The 17,076-nt window shown below is 40.5% G+C and overlaps 3 protein-coding genes across 5 annotated transcripts; 2 read left to right on the top strand and 1 right to left on the bottom strand.

The window, feature by feature from the left end:
• The first annotated feature begins 2,119 nt into the window (after positions 1-2,119).
• Positions 2,120-6,618, top strand: trmt61b (tRNA methyltransferase 61B). 2 transcript variants are annotated; one of them, XM_063500280.1, is made up of 8 exons: positions 2,120-2,205; positions 2,306-3,126; positions 3,223-3,325; positions 4,290-4,480; positions 4,607-4,698; positions 6,051-6,253; positions 6,332-6,418; positions 6,511-6,618. In XM_063500280.1, exons 2-8 carry the CDS (start codon positions 2,374-2,376, stop codon positions 6,543-6,545), a joined length of 1,464 nt encoding a protein of 487 aa, XP_063356350.1. In that variant the 5' UTR covers positions 2,120-2,205; positions 2,306-2,373; the 3' UTR covers positions 6,546-6,618. The 2 variants fall into 2 exon arrangements, with proteins under 2 accessions (XP_063356350.1, XP_063356348.1); XM_063500278.1 differs by having other exon boundaries at positions 6,329-6,418.
• A 548-nt stretch (positions 6,619-7,166) lies between these two features.
• On the bottom strand, positions 7,167-16,305 carry spdya (speedy/RINGO cell cycle regulator family member A). Of its 2 annotated transcripts, none has more exons than XM_063500282.1 (7): positions 16,071-16,305; positions 9,874-10,135; positions 9,722-9,780; positions 9,551-9,636; positions 9,234-9,405; positions 8,800-9,010; positions 7,167-7,275 (listed from the first exon to the last, which is right to left on the bottom strand). In XM_063500282.1, exons 2-7 carry the CDS (start codon positions 10,085-10,087, stop codon positions 7,217-7,219), a joined length of 801 nt encoding a protein of 266 aa, XP_063356352.1. In that variant the 5' UTR covers positions 10,088-10,135; positions 16,071-16,305; the 3' UTR covers positions 7,167-7,216. The 2 variants fall into 2 exon arrangements, with proteins under 2 accessions (XP_063356352.1, XP_063356351.1); XM_063500281.1 differs by lacking the exon at positions 16,071-16,305 and adding an exon at positions 10,753-10,852.
• On the top strand, positions 11,657-16,796 carry pcare1 (photoreceptor cilium actin regulator 1). Its single transcript, XM_063500277.1, has 2 exons — positions 11,657-15,339; positions 16,318-16,796. The coding sequence occupies exons 1-2, from the start codon at positions 11,996-11,998 to the stop codon at positions 16,439-16,441; spliced, it is 3,468 nt and encodes a 1,155-aa protein (XP_063356347.1). The 5' UTR covers positions 11,657-11,995; the 3' UTR covers positions 16,442-16,796.
• Positions 16,797-17,076: the final 280 nt, after the last annotated feature.

Genomic DNA, 17,076 nt, shown 5'->3' with positions numbered 1-17,076 from the left:
CCGTGGTGTACACAACCCACGTGTGGCCCTCTGAGCACATGCGCACTTGGTCCCAGCACCTCCCACTCGCTTCGTATTACGTTCTTCTTTGGGTTTTCTTGGCAGCAGGCAACATTTCAGGTTGCGTTACTGCCTCCTAGTCGTCAATAACTAACTGTTCACACTTTATGATTTCTTACAGTGCAGCAATTAGCCTGAAAAAACACTTCTCATCAGCCGAGTCTCCACAGTCAAGTAGACCTTTAACCCTGTTCTTATCGTCCTAATCTTTGCAGCTAACCACTGCTCTGTTCAACAGTCCTTTCTCTTGCCAAATATCAGTGCAAGAGCCAGCAATAGTCAGGATCTATCCGCTAGAATTCATTGCTCTTTCGTGTCGGTTTCCTGTTTCCTCTTACTACTCTTTATTTTGTATTTCATGTGTCTTAGTGGTACTAATCAAGTATTTTTTCGATTTCGTGCGTATAACCCTCATGTGAATACTAAAAAATGTTCTACATGCCACCCATCTCAAGAACAACATCTTTTTATATAAAAGGATCAAAGATAAAACAGAAATGACCCAAACCTTGGTAAAAATAAATAATAATTAGTGTAGAGAACACTGAGAGATTCATACCTACAACCAATTTAGAATCGCCAATTAACCCGTGTTTGTAGAAAGAACCCACACACTCCACACAGAAAAGCCCTAGCCTGGATTTGAACCCAGGACCTTGTTGCTGTGAGGGAAACCACTGCAGCATTGTGCTGTATTATTAATACAGCATGCTCAACATTTAAAAAAAGTGACATATATACACTGGAATGAGTATTTTGTTTCAGTTTATAGTTAAAAAAGAATATATCTCTTCCTTTTTTAATCAATGGTAAATAGAATAAAAATGAATTAAATGTATGATTTTAAATAATAGCTCTTTCCTTTTTTTTTAGCCACCACATATCTGCAGGGCAGCGTAAATACAGAAATCCTGTTCCTTCCAGACAACAAGCAGGTTGATTTATGCTGTGTTCATGTTTCCCTCCAAAGCAAGCATATCCTTAGTTGTAAATATCAGCCTTTACAATCGGTCAATGCATTTACTTGTACTGACAAAATAGGTCGTAACTCGGGTGTTCCAATTTATTTTACAACTACCTATAAATAACACAATTTGTAGGGTACTTATCTCTGCATCATCCTATAGGATCCTCATACCCCACACTGTAAATTTCTTCCAAGGCTCTTGAATGCATCACCAACAAATGAACTCATTCAGTGTGCATGTCCACATTCAGGTTTATATATGTAAGAAAGTCCATAAATAATAATAATGATACAGTTTTTTTTGCTGTAAATAACACAAACTCAACACACATTTTCAAAATATTAATTTCATATGAAATTAAATATCAAGAAGACAGAAATATTCCTTTTAGTCATGTTACTGTTTGAAGTTATTTTCACCTTAAAAGTTGTTCCAAATGTGCAAATTCTACAACTTATAGCTCTCAAGCACTCTGTTTTATATTCTCAGCTGTAGAAAGGGTCAGAGCTAAACTAAAAATCAGTTTGTAATTAGTTTTTAAGAGAATAATTAGTGAGCTTTAAATAACTATTTAAGTAGTGCTGATCACGCTTCAGTGTGACTTATAAACTTGAAATTTTGAGATACTCAACTCTAAATATCAAGTTATGGATGGCATCCCCCCGTGGCAGAAACAAATTTCCATACTATACACTTCATTGACAAACCTACATTTGTGAATTAATTTTGTTTCCAAATAAAACAAAATTGTTAACGTAAATTCAACTTCTCTATTCATTAAAATGATTCTCATTCTCCATTTAAATAAATCTCCTGTTGTTGAAAACATTTTTATTGGGAAATTTAGTGTGAAATTAATTATGCTTGTAAAGTAGAGCGAAAACTGTGGATGAAAACGGTATGAAAGATAATCTAAAGAGTTAAAAGTCACACCGTAATAAAAAGTCTATTCCTCGAAAAGTTCGGAATATTAAATTAGGCATGATGATACAAAATGACTTTTTATTTTACATTTTTAAATCATATTTTGAATGCGGCATATAAGTTACAACATCGCCCTCTGCCGGTAGATTTTAATCATTACAGCAGTCGCCTAATTGTGACGTTGTACACATGTCAGTGTCCAGCATGGTGTCCTCCTTGAGTCTGTAAACAGCCGGGTTATCGAGAAACGGAGGTAAACTGATTGAAAGCTTTTACAGCGTAAGTTCCCTTTAATGTTTCTTTGCTTTGGCTTTTAATCCGCAGGTCTACACGCTGTGTTTGTGTCATTCTAGGTTTTTCTGCTTTCTTCACTGGATGAGATCGACACCACAGCTTCCACTTTGTGTTTTTGAATGTCGTAATGGCTTTGAAAGTCGCGCTCCACAGACTTGTGTTTACGCACAGAACTCTGTCAATTTGGTCATCCAGTCAGAGACACAGCCGGCACAGGGATTTACTTGTGAATCTCACTGAAAGTGTCAGAGACACAAGAACTTTTTCAGGTGCTGCTGTGAAGCGTAACGATAATAAGGAGGGCAGCTCCGACTATTCACGCCTGAGTACCAAGGTGACATCCAGGAAGAGGAGACCTCTGTCCCCGCTGGAGAGGATCAGTGGCCTGCTGCCCCAGGACGCATTGAGCCCTGAGGTGATGCAGCTGAGGGAGCAGGAGTCAGATAAGGGGGCAGAGATCCAAGGATCAGTCCCAAATGGCATGCAGGTAGAAGTTGGGGATGAGGATATCGTTAAAAAGTCTGAACATGAGGCTCACAGTCCACCTGTTGGAGCAGAGGAGTCGGACACCGGCTCAGTTCATCACCGGGAAAAGCAGGTGTGGGCGGCTCTGCCCGGGGAAAGGTTGCTTACCTGTGGAGAGCTACTTGTTGCTGAATATCGCAGAAAGAGGCGCGTGGAATTCAGGAAGATGTTCCAGCTGCAGACAGGGGCCCGTCTGGAGAGCAGCTGGGGGGTCATACTGCACAATGACATTGCAGGGCAGCCAGCAGGGCTGTTTCTGAAGACTCACCGGGGGGTCCCCATCTTTATAAGGCGAGCTAGTTTGGAGGATTATGTGCTGTGTATGAAGAGGGGACCTGCAATTGCCTACCCTAAGGTAGAGAGCAGTAAATGAATGATATATGCACACAGTTGCATTTCAGCTTCAGAGTTTTCCCGACAGATAATCTATTGAGTGTTTTTCTTTCCTCAGGATGCAGCTTCTATGTTAATGATGATGGATGTCACAGAGGGAGACTGTGTCCTGGAGTCAGGATCTGGATCGGGGGCCATGTCTCTATTCCTGTCAAAAGCAGGTTTGAACTCATATATGGGAGCACGGTTTCCCAGTTTAGCTACACACAGAAGTTGATAGCAGATTGTTTTTCTCTTCCATTTGACGTATCTGGATATGCAGAGGGGTGATAAAATGAAAGAAAAGAATTTCACTCAATTTCACTAGCCGGGACCACACCCTCAAATATGATTAGGCAAAAGTTATTGAAAGAGATTGGAAGTTGGCGTGAGCAAAGAACTCAGTGAGGATCTGGTTCCAATAAGAGAAGATGAGAACCAAGAAAGGCGTGGGGAGGGTGGGATTTGGAAATGAAAGCAAACCGGAATGTGAATTAATGATCTCCCCAAAGTGTCTGTTTTTTATAAATTCAAAGTGGCTTTACTTAAAATAAATCAACAACCTAAGCTACAGTTATTATTAGAATTCTTTTATTTTTCCCCCCACATAAACAGACTAAATGTTCAAATGGTTAAATAATTTAGCTACATCTCAAATTTAAGCAAAATGAGCCCACTCATTACACTAATTACAAGAGGATATAAACTGTACATTTCTGCTCAAAAACCCAAAATAATAATAATAATAAAAAAAGAGAGAGTAGAAAATAGAAGTAAACACAATGGGATGCGAGTACAGGCCTTGTGCTTCCATAAGGTAAAAATTAATAGAAGATTTACAGCAGACTGACACATTAAATGAACACAAAGCACATATTAAATGAACAGTTTAATGTGAACTGATTTTATAATAAGGCAAAGATAAAGGGTAACAGCGTGGATCAAATTTCCATTTGAACTGCTGTCCAGGGAATGACTCAACTTCTCAAGTGCTGACTGTCCTCATTAATCTTCATGAAAACCAATAAAAGTCAAATCTGTGATGTGAAGGAAAGTGGTGGATGTCACATTTCCTCAGGGAAAAAGTCATCTAGACAAAGTGTAACTGCTTGTTGTGGAGCCTGATTATGTTTTTGTTTTCCCCAGTCGGCTCTAAGGGCAGCGTGCTGAGCGTAGAAGTCAGGGAGGATCATCACAGGAGAGCTGTGCTTAACTACAACCGCTGGAGGACATCATGGAGTCTACGACGAGGGGAGGAGTGGCCCGATAACGTCCAGTTTCACAAGGCTGACCTCTGCACAGCCTCTTCTCTCCTTGCTGGTCGGGGATTTCATGCGGTCAGTGTCGGGTTGAAATGTTCCTCATTTGTAACATTTTTTTGTCCTTCTATCACTACAGCACCACCTGAACACATCATTGGTTAGAAGTAGATCTGATTATCAAGTGGATAATTTCTACTGCAGGTTGCTCTTGATCTGATCAACCCTCACCTGGTTTTACCCACTGTGATTCCACATCTACACCCTGGAGCCGTGTGTGCTGTCTACCTCGCTAAGTATGAAGCTCTGCTGTTTCATTTTCTACTTATAAACTAAATGTAGTTTATTCCCCTCACTCCAGCAGATTTAGACTTTTTTTTTGTCACTATGTAATATTACCCAACAACTGCTTAGTTAAATTTTCTAGAGAAGTGGAAAACTTGCAAAAGAAGGAAAATTTGTTGTAGATCCAGATTTCTATAGTTTAGCTGTGAAACTAGCCTTAGCACAAGGAGGGCCCGTTGGAAACAGCTATTTGCTTTCTAAAGAGAAACACTTTTCTCTTGGCTGAAATTAGATGAAGACAATACTACCATTGTTATATCAGTATGTTTCATATCAAGTCAGAACCAGGAGAATGTTAGCTTGGCACAAAGAATAGAGACACAGGAGAAAACAGCCCGCCTTGATCTGTCTGAAGGTACCAAAGCTAACCTGCTAGTATTTCCAGCACACATTAGCTAATTTATTGGAGACCAAACACACTACAGTTTCTGTGCCATGAGGGGAAAAAAAAAAACTTTCAGAAATTTAAAAAAAAAAAAAAAAAAAAAAAAAAAAAATCACATTAATAAAATGTTTCCTCATGTATGCAAGCTTCAGTATGTGTGACACGCCACAGCCATCACTAATGTCGAACATGAGTTTCACTAGAACATGAAGCACAAACTGCATAAATGGACTCTGCCACACAGCAGCATAAGAGTTTTAAAAATACTTGCGGCTGCCAATGCTGCTCCTCAGCCTCTTAGTAAATGCACCTATATTACTCATTTGAAAATCCTGTGATTTTCAGACATTTTGACCTCTGACCTTGAGGTCAAAGTCAGAGAGTAAAACTCGCCTGAGACTATCAGCAGATTCATCTATGGAATCAATTTCAAAATCCTTTGTCACCTCATTCTCAAGTTATCACATTCACAAACTTGGAAAAGCCACCAGCCGGCTTTTCGGGGTTCAACACCCTGCTTTTACGCTGGTGGGTAACAATGCTCCAAAAGGCATTAACACTAAAATAATAATCAGGGACCAATTTAGTGACTAATTAGTGATGGAGAGACTTTGCAGACAGTTTCCTGTGTTGACACAGTTAAAGCAAGTTTAAGCTCTAACAGTGTAGCGCCAGAATGAGTTGTAAAAACTTTACCTACTGCAGACCTTTTTATGAAAGGTGAAACTATCCACAGAAACCTAAAGCTTTTTTGTACCAGACTGTTGCAAGGTGCTCTTTGTGTCCTGCATTTTAACGCAAGTCAGCAATGATTTTTTTAATTTGCTTTTGGAACTAGCCTAAGATTTGCAGACATTGGTATTTCACTTTGGCTTCATTTATCTTTTCTGCTCTGTTGACTCTGTCTCTATACCACAGTATAACTCAAGTCATCGACCTACTGGAAGGAGTTCGATGTTCAACATTCCCTTTGCTGTGTGAACGCATCATAGAGGTTCCACTCCGGGAATGGGTGGTGGCTCCAGCCCTTCAGAAGGATGGACGATACTACAACAAGAAAGCCCAAATCCTGGATGAAAACCTAAGTCAGGAAGGCGAGGAATCGGAAGAGAGTGACAAAGGTGATTAAAAGTAACACGGCAGAGTCTCACAGAGTCCCCTTGAGTATTTCCACTCAAGTTTGATTGTCATTTCAGAAGACCTGACCACAGAGGAAGACCCCGACCCACCTTTTGGGAGTATCCCTTACATTGCTCGACCTCACCCTGAACAAATGAGCCACACAGGTCAGATGTTACCACGCATCTAGTCCCAGTATCAGTTACTGTATGATGATATAATTAAAAATATTAAATGTGTAACTTTTGCCTTTTTTCAGCTTTCCTGGTGAAACTGAGGAAGTGTGTGCAGTAACATTTCTACTTGTGGGGGAACCCTGAACACAGATTGTTACACATCAACTAAACAATCTCAAAGAAGATAATAAAAAGTCAAAACTGATTTGTCCTTTAATGCAAAATTTGCCTCCTTAGTGAAAATGGCTCTGGTGCATAGTGAATATACAGAATCTGTGTGTGAGTAAAGAGCAACAGAACAGTTTAGTGTACTGAAGCAGGTTGCAATGAAGACTATGAAAATTCAAAAGTCTTGGATCATCAAACAGCACACTGGCAACACAACACCAATACAAACTACAAACAAACCCAGCCAGATCCTTCTGTGTAACTGACAACATCCAATGCTTAACTCATTTACATCTGTGAAAAATAGTATGTGACAGAGTCCACAAATAAGTTAAATAAGTTAAATAAATAAATAAATACCAACAACATTTTAAGCAAATCTAGGTTTCACACTAAGAATCTTTTGGGGTTTTGTGCCCACAAACAGCCAACTTGCTTGTTTTAAATGACATAAGCTCATTGTTGTCACTTGTACTTAAAATATGTTGTGAGTACCTTGTTAACTTTAGAGGCGACTGACAAACTGGGGATTCAGACTTTTACTTCAGAGTAAAGTGCTATTAAATCCAGTAAAGGAAGCATTAACTGCTTGGTTGATTTAAACAGGAAGTCGCTGATGCTCTACTCATTAATCCAGTCCATGAAGGTGTTCAATGTCGACTTGCAGGAAGAATCATTCCCTAAGAAAAAAGATGGAAACATGTAGTTAGGTATGAGTTTAAATCTTAACTGCAGAGCTTTATCTGTATACATACGAGCACTGTAAATACGTGTCCTGTGTTCCTTATATCGTGGCTGAGTTGCTGTTGTTCCCAGTTGTTTCCACTTTGTTATAAAACCACTAACAGTTGACTATATAATATTTAGTAGTGAGGAAACTTGTGGGTGCCCTCGGCCTCTCGGCCTGGGGCTCGGTCACTCAGGCACAGCTGGCTGCCGGCGGAGCTCACGGGCACGTCACTGCAACCCCCCCTGGCTTCTGCTCCGCGGCTGCTGAGTGATCCCTCATCTGGGACTCTCCTCAGCTCTTTCTGGGACAGTGGCGCGGCTGCCCCTCTGTTGGTCTTCCTTGGTCTCTTGTGTTCTGGGGGCCTCTGGATGTCTGGAGTTTTGATCTCCTCCATACCTGCTTCATGCCCTGGAGGATGGGACTGTGGCCCCCCACACCCTCTAGCAGATCATTACATTAAGGAACCTTTTAAATACAAGCGCGCTCATGCTCACAGGTGTACACACAGGTGATCACACACACAAACTACACCCTTTTTGGCTCCTACCTCAAAGCACACTGTGCGCTGTCGATCTTACGTGCTGCACAATAATGTTTAATATTAAGTATTTAGTGTTATATTCCTATATATCATTGTGATGTTGTTTATTCTATTACTCTCGTTTTCTTCTGCTTGTTTTCTTTTTTCTTTCTCAACAGGTGATCCAGGTGATCGATATATGTATTTTTTGTCTGCTTATTTTGTTGGTTTTTGTTTTTTACCCTTTATCCCCGTCCCTCTTCTCCGCTGTTTTTTTTTTGTTTTGTTTTGTTTTTTCCCCCCTCTTTCTTTCTCCCTTTTCTTTTCCCCTGTCCCGTATCTAGCAAGTAAAAAAAATAAAATAAAATAAAATAAAATAAACAATAAAAGGTAAATCAAATGGACCATTACGGCAAGGCTGGGATGGTAAAGTAAATCCGTTGGGCATCTTTCTTCGCCTTTAGACAATAATTCTGATGGCAAAAGAACCAAACGGGACAGGTTTAAAAAAAAAAAAAAAAAAAAAAAAAAAGTAGTGAGGAAACTTCACAGCTGGACTTGTTGCACAGGTGGCATCCTATCACAGTACTACTTCACCGAGCTCCTGAGAGTGACCCATTCTTTCACAAATGTTTATAGGAGCAGTCTGCATGCCTGGGGCTATTGATTTTATACACCTGTAGCAATAGAAGTGACTGGAACATCTGAATTCAGTTATTTGGATGAGTGAGTGAATGCTTCCACTAATCCACTTAGTGGGACAATAGGTTCAAGTGCAGAAAATACTAACATTATATGTTTTTGTTGAAGAGGAAATTATTTCTGCAGTTTGGATTGCAGGGTTTCTTGAACGTAGGTTTTTAACTTAACTGGGCATCCTATACTGACCAGCTCTTTACACTATAAACCACACAGTAAACAGAGACACCAGCATTAGTTATATGTACTTGGTACCTCCTTTGGGATTTGCACAGCTGAGCCTCTGGAGGGAGGAGGTGTGGCCTATTCTGGTGTCACGCTTACAGAGGGAACAGGACACAGGTGAGGCATAGGGCCCACGGGGAAAACGGACACGGTCGCCATCATTATACTGCCGCTGGGCACCGCCATGGTGATCGGAACGCTGCCGCTGCCACACGAAATGAGAGGACACAATGGCCATCACCTGGAAGACAGAGGTTGAAGAAATAAATACAGCTCAAACAAAAAAAAATAACAAATAAAATAAATCATTTCACTGCAAAACACACCCACAGACACTAGAGATGGAATGTCTGGCATTAAACCCAAGCAATAAAAATGGCACTGCGCAGCAAAAACAAGACCCTTAAAAATTCCCAGAGAAGCACCATTTATCAGTCTCCTCAGGCAATTATACTTGTGTGTACCTCTTCACAGCAGCGCCTGCTGACAACAGCTCTGTACTCGATGCGAGCCCACAGCTTGTCTCGCTGCTCAAGGAAGCGGGGAAACAGTTTTTTCCAGTTCTTGCCCAATGCCCACGGAAAAATTTCATACTTGCTCTCCTCCTCATCCTCCTCCATGGTGTTGGCAAGATACCTACAGGAGGAGAGCGAGAGCCGAGTTCAGGGCTGTAGGTTTGCCAAGAAATATCACATATAAAAGCAGACAAGCAAACAAGGTTTCCTTTTCATGACAGAATATAATACAGAAGCAGGATTCTCAGGCTTTTCTCTGAACTTACAGTGCAATGAAAAAATTCTTTCTGGTGTATTCGGTAATAGTGAAGCAGGCCCTTTTGAAGTACACAAAGGTCATGGCTAGGAGGTACTGATGAAATAGAGGGAAAAGATGGTGTCACTTTAATATAAAGCATAAGAAAGTGTTGTAGCTTTCATCAAAGTAATAACTTTACCTTGTCTGTCAATTTATAGCAACCATCCACCCTTAGAAAGTCTTTTATCAGGTCATCCTCTGTAGACAAAGAGATGTTAATATATGAGAATTTAAACCAAATTTCACATTTTCTTGAGCGCATCCTGCTTTCTTGTTAGAATATTTATCTACCAAAAAGACGGAAATATGCTGCTATTTCCTGCCGCTGGACAACAGTTGACTGAGGCACTTTGGTAAAATACAGGTCGCCCTGGTTTGACTGGATACTCCACACCACACCCTGGGTATTTTGACCACTGTGTCTGCTGAGGCTGAGGTTTCTTCTGATTGGGCGAACATTTTTGCGTTTGACCCGAAGGGTAACAGAGGGAGGAGTTTTCATCATGCTTCAGCTTCAATCATCTGCAGAAAGGAGTCCTCTGGTATGTTATCACTGCAAATGAGGGAAAAAGTATGAGCAGTGAGCATCACCACTTTAGTCTGTCATTTTTTTTGAAGGCGGGGGTGGGGGTCAAAGGGGTCCACTAAATTGTGCCAAATTCGAGCTTCTTACCATCATTAGCGCTCAAAAAACATTTAAAGACCTAAATGTTTCTCTCTTTTCAGACATTTTTCGAGAGGCAATGTAAGAATTAAATTATCTCAAAAATTACTTTAACTAGGGCCTTGGGGAGGGGTCTGCTATGGTGTCTCTATCAATACGGACTTTCATGAGCGTGGCTAAAGCAAAACTAGAATGACACGTATGCCTAATTTCCCTAAATGATTTGGATTACCGCGTAGCAAAATGGGGACATCATTTAATAATGAATTTTTCCGAATGATACACTTGTTTAAAGTTAGGCAGGTTATCTGTACGTCATTAACAATAGGCAGTAAAAGAAAGAGAAAGCCCGCAGCTCTTCAGCAACATGAGCTATCAGCTAGCTAGAAAACTAACTAAAAAAAAAAATCACCCAATTTAAGTGACGACTGTTTTTAGCGGCACAAAGAGACGCTAAAAGATTAAATAAGTATTGTTCTTATGAGAAGCTTAACTCTCATACTAACCAGTAACACGTTTTATAGGATGAAAGTGAGTATAAAGCAGTCGCTTCTGGACGCTGCCCAGACGAGATAGTAGTTGGCAGCCGCAGCGCAGCTCTGGCAGTTTCTCGAGCGCGCTTCGAGATCTGTGCCAATCACCCGGCGGTGCACCTGCGCGCGAGGACGAGCACGCAGTGGCGCCACTTTTTCTTTGCTTATGGCGATCTCTGTATGGAGTTATTATTAACAAACCGAACAATGTAAACACTATATTAAAAACACACCAACCACTTAGACTGTAAAAGTCACATTTCAGTTTCTAATGACTTTTTCTCTTAATGAGATATTTATTTTGTTATATTTCATTTTATTTTGAACTAGACAACAAAGGCTACCAATCTACTTATTTATGCTATTTTTTTCTGTGTATTGTGGTTGTTTATTGTGTTTGAGTTACATTCAAGGTGCTGTAACAAACGATTGTTTTACGTTGGGGATAACTGATCTTATATAAGGGAAACTTTTGCAAGTTAATTGTTAGGAGGCAAAATCACAAAGGAGTAAATCATGAACTTTATTTATTTAGTCTAGTAGTTTGTTTTGGTGGTTTGTTCTCATTACATTTGATTATTTAAGTAAGGGGGGGGGAAGGAAAGATGTGTAATACGCAACTATATTTGATTTAATGTTGTCAAATGTAGATAAAATAGAATCAGTGTAGCACATTTTCTAATTCAGATGAAAACAAAATGCTCTGTTTTTCTTTCTGTTTTTTTCTATTGGCTAAATTAGGATGTATTGTTTTGCAGGCTATAAAAAACCACATGAAGCCAAGCTTCATTACCCAAATGAGCTTAAGTTCTTAGAAGTAGGTGAGTTTTATATGACTTAACGTGACATATGTGCAGGCTGAGGAGTTCACTGAAAGACTCACTAATCCTTTCAGCTGCTTGTCCTTCATAAGGTGCAGAGGGATGTTTTTTTCGAACATGCTCCAAGGAAATTTTATTAAACATGGCCACCAAACTGTGGATTTATTTTGTCTGTCTGTGACAGTTGGAAGCAATTTGTAAAATGGATTTATCCACGTTTTGTTTTGGCAGTCTACTTGCGGAAAGGGATCTTACTCAACGAGTCAACGACATCAGCCATCTGAAAATGACAGCTGGTGGCTAAGAATCTTTGCTATTTTTTACACAATTTACTGCACTGTCTGTGTTAGTGTCATCCAGGGAGAAGAGAGAAAAAAACACCCTGTACAGCAGAAATGGGCTGCTCACCATCCAAAGGTAACAATTTTGGCACTCTGGGTGCCATGAGGAAGGGGAGAATGCTACCCCCTGCACCTCAAGACAACCCCAGAGATCCACAGTTTGAAGATGGTGAAAATCAAGATTCATCTGGAGCTACAAATGGAGATACAAAGGATAAGAAGACAGGTGGACAAACCCAGATACTTCAGAAAGAGTCACACATGACACCACAGAAAAAGAGGCTTGATACTGAGCAAGTGAATATGGAAGCAGTTAACATAGATAAGCTGGGGTATCAAGCAACAGAAAAAAGCGCAGTATCACAGAGGAAAGAGAAAAACAATGACAAACAGGATGTGGCAGACAAAAGGCTTAACAGGAAACCAAAGAAAAATGCCAAAGGTGCAAAAGTTCTTAAAAAGAAAGACAAAGACAAACTATCTGAAGAGCAGAAAGTGGACTTTCCAGAACCCTTGGTAAAAGCTCACCAAGCTGCATATGCCTTTTTGAATCCTAGCATAAACAAATATGATGTTTTGCTTGGACTCTTAGAACAAGCAGCTGAAACTCAGGTTTCTGTTCAGCCTATGGTTGCCTTCATGGCTCTACGTTACGAGGAAATAATTCAGGGACTAGAAGACATGGTGGAGGAGGGAGAAAAAATTTTAAAAGAAAATGGCGAACATCTTGCTTGGCCAAGCCAAATGAAAAATCTCTCATCCTCTACCCCTCTGAAGTCTGGCTCTCCTAATATCGAACCCCCACCGGACTTGTTGCAGCAGCTGCTTCAGTACACCACACAGAGAATGAGAAATGTGAGCCAGACTGTTGGAAGAATTGGGGACTGTGCTTTAGAAGAGGCAGCGGAGTATTTTGCCTCCGTTTCAGAGCTTTTAGAGGAGAAACTTAAAGTCAAACGTGCAACAGAGAGTAGGTTAATGCAGCTCTTATCCCGCATTGAAATGGCCTCTCTGCACAAGCCTGGGCCAGAGGATTCAGCTCTCTTTAGTGAGGACAGTGGAATTGGGGCTGAGAATGAATCCCTTGCTGGATCTGAGAGACGCCAAAGACGAGAGAGTTGTGAGTCTACTGGGACAAATAGAGCTACTCCTGTCAGTCCTGTGCGAAGAGTGTCAAGGAGAAGGCTTCGGGGTCAAATAAGTCCTAGTGTGTCCCTCACCTCACTCAACTCACTAGGTTCTACATGTACCATAATGGCTAATGACCAAAGAGACTCATTGCTAGGATCTGTCTCCACAGAGTACAGGGAAGAGGATGTCAATGATTATGATGAGGTGGACAGAGATATAGGAGATATCCAAGAAGCAGTTCAAAAGCAATTAAATTGTTCTCCTGTAGACTGTGAGCTACAACAACCTCGACGTTTACCCCCAAAGAGGATAGAAAATCCTCAAAATGTAGAAATGACTATGAAAATGAAAAATGCAATAAGTGGTAGGATACAGTTTGTATCGTCACAAAACCCTAGTTCTAAAACAAAGGCATCAGCGAGCACAAAAACTAGCACACAGGATTGGACAGATGATGAGGTACGATCTCCAAGGAGGCCTCAAACAGCAGCAGCTGTACGAAAGGCACAAGTGAAAAAGACCCCGGTGAACAGGGGTCAGCGTTCCCGGTCAGCAGATTCCCTTCGGAGCAAAGGGGAAGATCCTACTCTTCTTGAACTAGAAAGGACCCAGAAAGATTTAAACCGGAGATTGCAGAGCATAAATAAAAGCAAAGAAGAAAGAAAAACAAGGACTGATCCTTTAAAACGAAACCAAGGAAACTCACCAGCGCAGTCTCCAGCAATAAATCAGAGACAGCCTTCATTAGAAAAGAAAAACAACCCCCAACCACCTAAAGACAAGGCAAGTCTTACAAAGTCCAATAGTAAAAAACAGGAGGTAACCAGTGAAGTTGATGATGATAAACAAAAAGACAAGAATATACCCAAGGGTCTTATAAAAGCCACTCCACCTCCTAGCCCCCCTTTATCACCCCAACCATCTTCTGGCCTTCACAGAGGTAGGAATTCAGTCAAAAAACTGATTGATACATTCAGTCAAGGAATAGAGGAACTAGAAGGTCCTAAAGTCCTGGGGCCTCTCAAAGGTGTGCGAAAATGTGGTGTTCCAGTGTTACCCGGTTTAGGAAATGTAGAAGCCGTGCTGACTGCTGGGATAACTAGCTGTAGGTCTGAATCTACAACATGTGAGAACCTGGACCTGGATAGTCTTCCTCCACCAGCAATGGAAGTATTACTGGACAATTCCTTTGAAAGCACTCAGAGTACATCAACTAGTGTAGCAGCAGATGGTGCAACAAAAGTAGGAAGATCACCTTTGTTGAAAAGGGGTGTAATATCACAACGATTGAAGGCCTCAGTTCAGTCAGTGACTGTACTGCCAAGCAAAGGAGGCTTGCCACAAACTTCCAAACACATTTCTTCTGTTAGAGTGGAACAACAAGATACATTTCCTCTGTCTAAGGTCAATCAACCAGACATTCAACAACCAGCAGATTCGGAAATCAAAAAGGATTCTTTATATCAGCAACTCAGAAAGAGCATACAACTAAAACCCTCTTCAGACTCTCAGTCAGAGAAATTGTCAACAAGTTATGTAGGACCATCTGCCACTCAAACAGAATTGAGAGACATACAAGACTCTGGTAACATTTCAGTGCCTGGATCCAACACCACAACATCTTCTGTGCCTGCTTCGGTAGAGACTAGCCTAACACCTGCCACCCCACCTGTGTCTAGAGGGCGAATGTTGCCTTCCACACCTTCTACTCCAAGCAGCTTACATCGAAGACTTCCCAGTCCCCACAATTTCAAAAATCAGCCTACTCCACCCTCTTCATCTAGCCCCTCTCTTAACAGAACACTTCCTACACCACCTGCTCTTCAGAGGAGACTCCCCAGCCCACCGATTTCAAAGCAGAACATTTCGAGCTCAAACTCAGTTGCTTCATACCCTTTCAAAGCACCATCTCCCCCAGCTTCGCCAAAAGTACAAAGATGGTCAAGGGAAAATAGCAGTGAAGACTCATCAAGTGCCAGGACAATTAGTAATGCACGTTCAGTCTTCTGTCCCGTTTCTCCGTCCATGTTTGAAGCCCAGCCTTGTTCAGTAACCAAGCCCCCGCAAGCATGGACCTCAACCAAAGTTTCATTCCTCTTACGTACTTTTGAGACACGCGGGAGGACTCCTGCATCTGTCCATGGGCCACGACCCTTTATCAGACGTAGCCATTCAGACCGGAGGCAGAGTCTAAGTCTGCCACAACGATCACAACGCATCTCAGTGGCTGAGACTTGTGGGAGTGAACCAGCAATATGTTCACAGGGGTGAGATTTTACCACATTTGTACTTATCTTAAATGATTATTCATGACTTTGTTTTGTTTGTTTTTTACCTTATATTCACGTATATAAAGTTCTGAGAGCAATTCTGGACAAATGCTCCTCTCCTCTGGTAGGAGCTGCCCTATTTTATTTTAAAAACACCTACTTGGTTATGGTTTTGGAAAAAAAACAGTATTGATAACATACATAACAATTAAGTGACATGGGGTCCACTTGGGAAGCAATTAAAAGATTTCTGAATATCATTTCAGTACTGCAATATAATAACAGCAGGGTGACAAGATTTCGCTTTTTAAAAGGAACTGCACAGGATTTCTTTTCTATGTCCTCCTGTCCCACACCTTGAAACAATGTTCCTTATTTTGACTGTTTTTGGAGGACATGCACTTTTCTAAATCCTGGCTTTTACCTAATGCATGTAAAGGGACAGCTTTGTATTCAAGTTAAATGATGGTTAGTCTGTCTAATTCTATAACCATCAGGAAAAGTTACACATGACCAAAAATTCACAAGCTTTGCAGATTTTGGTGATTCAGATAGAAACTGCTACAAAGAAAATTAAGCAGCAATATATATAATGAGAAACAGAGTTTTTGTCTTTTTTGGTAGACTTATTTTTCAGTTCATAGAGATTTTCTGATATGAAGTGATGCCACTCTTAGGCCACATTATCACTTAAAGAGTAATTATATTAAATATAAAAAAATGCTTACATTGTAGGTGTCTCTCAAACAGAAGCTCATTCTCACGATACATTATGCAACAAATAACTCTCTGTACTTAATGCTACTCTCCAACCTCCCACTGACTTTCCCCTGCTGTTATTACTGTATTACGTTAGATTTATATAAAACAATTAATCTCTCTTACTTCACGAGTCAGTATTGCACCAAGTGACTCAGACTCACCTGGCCCAGTTACCTAATTGCTAATGACAACATTCTCTGTTCTTTCTTATAGACTAAACTATGAACCAACCAGAGATGATGACTCATGGGGTAGCCAATCAGACCTCAGAACGACAACACGCTCTGCATCACACCCAGACCTGTGTGTTGTTGGACGTGCCTTGCACAAGGACTAAAGGGGCCAATGCAGGGCCAGTAGGATTATGGATTAGCAGGCCTTACTAAGGATTTAAGTCGATGCTGTTTATTCCACTTGGAAGAGAGGAAGAGCTAATTCTATCCACTCTTCTGCTGTAACACACCTCCACAGTGTTTATAATTATATGTATTTCAGGTTTTATTAGTTGTAATTCCTTCATTTTGTTTTTCACTGCATTCATGTCTGCACTGTATCTGAAAAAACAAACAAACAAACAAACAAAAAACCATGCTCCTGAGCTTCATGTTTACATCACAATTTAGTCTTCCTCTTTTTTTATAGATTGTCCTCCCACTAATGACTAAGTTTTTGGTATTTAATCACAAAGTATTCACAAATTTACCTTAAGTTCATTTTGGCATCAAAATTCATAAATAAAAAGTGTGTTCATGTTTTTTTAAACTGTAGTATTATTATTCTGTCTTTTATTTTTTATTGTTTTGTAATAAAAATAATTCCATCCCAACTTTGCATGTATTATCAATAACAACTGTCATAATGCTGCATTCAGGTGTTTCATGATCCCTGAAAATGACTTAGGATACTGTATTTCTTGCTAACATCATTATGCTATTATGCTCACAGTGGTGATGCCAACATTTTATCTTTAGG

The sequence above is a fragment of the Pelmatolapia mariae genome, linkage group LG16_19 (assembly GCF_036321145.2).
Source record: "Pelmatolapia mariae isolate MD_Pm_ZW linkage group LG16_19, Pm_UMD_F_2, whole genome shotgun sequence".
Lineage (NCBI taxonomy): Eukaryota > Metazoa > Chordata > Actinopteri > Cichliformes > Cichlidae > Pelmatolapia > Pelmatolapia mariae.
Note: the sequence above shows the minus strand (reverse complement) of the source record. Positions and strands in the feature narration are given on the sequence as shown.

What these genes read in the sequence shown, in the direction of transcription:
- trmt61b (XM_063500278.1), top strand. Translation starts at nt 2,374, where the DNA reads ATGGCTTTGAAAGTCGCGCTCCACAGACTTGTGTTTACGCACAGAACT. An exon ending in CTGCAATTGCCTACCCTAAG is followed by an intron (nt 3,127 to 3,222) that starts GTAGAGAGCAGT and finishes TTCTTTCCTCAG; the next exon opens with GATGCAGCTTCTATGTTAAT. An exon ending in TCTATTCCTGTCAAAAGCAG is followed by an intron (nt 3,326 to 4,289) that starts GTTTGAACTCAT and finishes TGTTTTCCCCAG; the next exon opens with TCGGCTCTAAGGGCAGCGTG.
- spdya (XM_063500282.1), bottom strand. Translation starts at nt 10,087, where the DNA reads ATGATGAAAACTCCTCCCTCTGTTACCCTTCGGGTCAAACGCAAAAAT. An exon ending in GCTATAAATTGACAGACAAG is followed by an intron (nt 9,637 to 9,721) that starts GTAAAGTTATTA and finishes CTATTTCATCAG; the next exon opens with TACCTCCTAGCCATGACCTT. An exon ending in CTGTGCAAATCCCAAAGGAG is followed by an intron (nt 7,276 to 8,799) that starts GTACCAAGTACA and finishes CTTTTTTCTTAG; the next exon opens with GGAATGATTCTTCCTGCAAG.
- pcare1 (XM_063500277.1), top strand. Translation starts at nt 11,996, where the DNA reads ATGGGCTGCTCACCATCCAAAGGTAACAATTTTGGCACTCTGGGTGCC. An exon ending in CCAGCAATATGTTCACAGGG is followed by an intron (nt 15,340 to 16,317) that starts GTGAGATTTTAC and finishes TCTTTCTTATAG; the next exon opens with ACTAAACTATGAACCAACCA.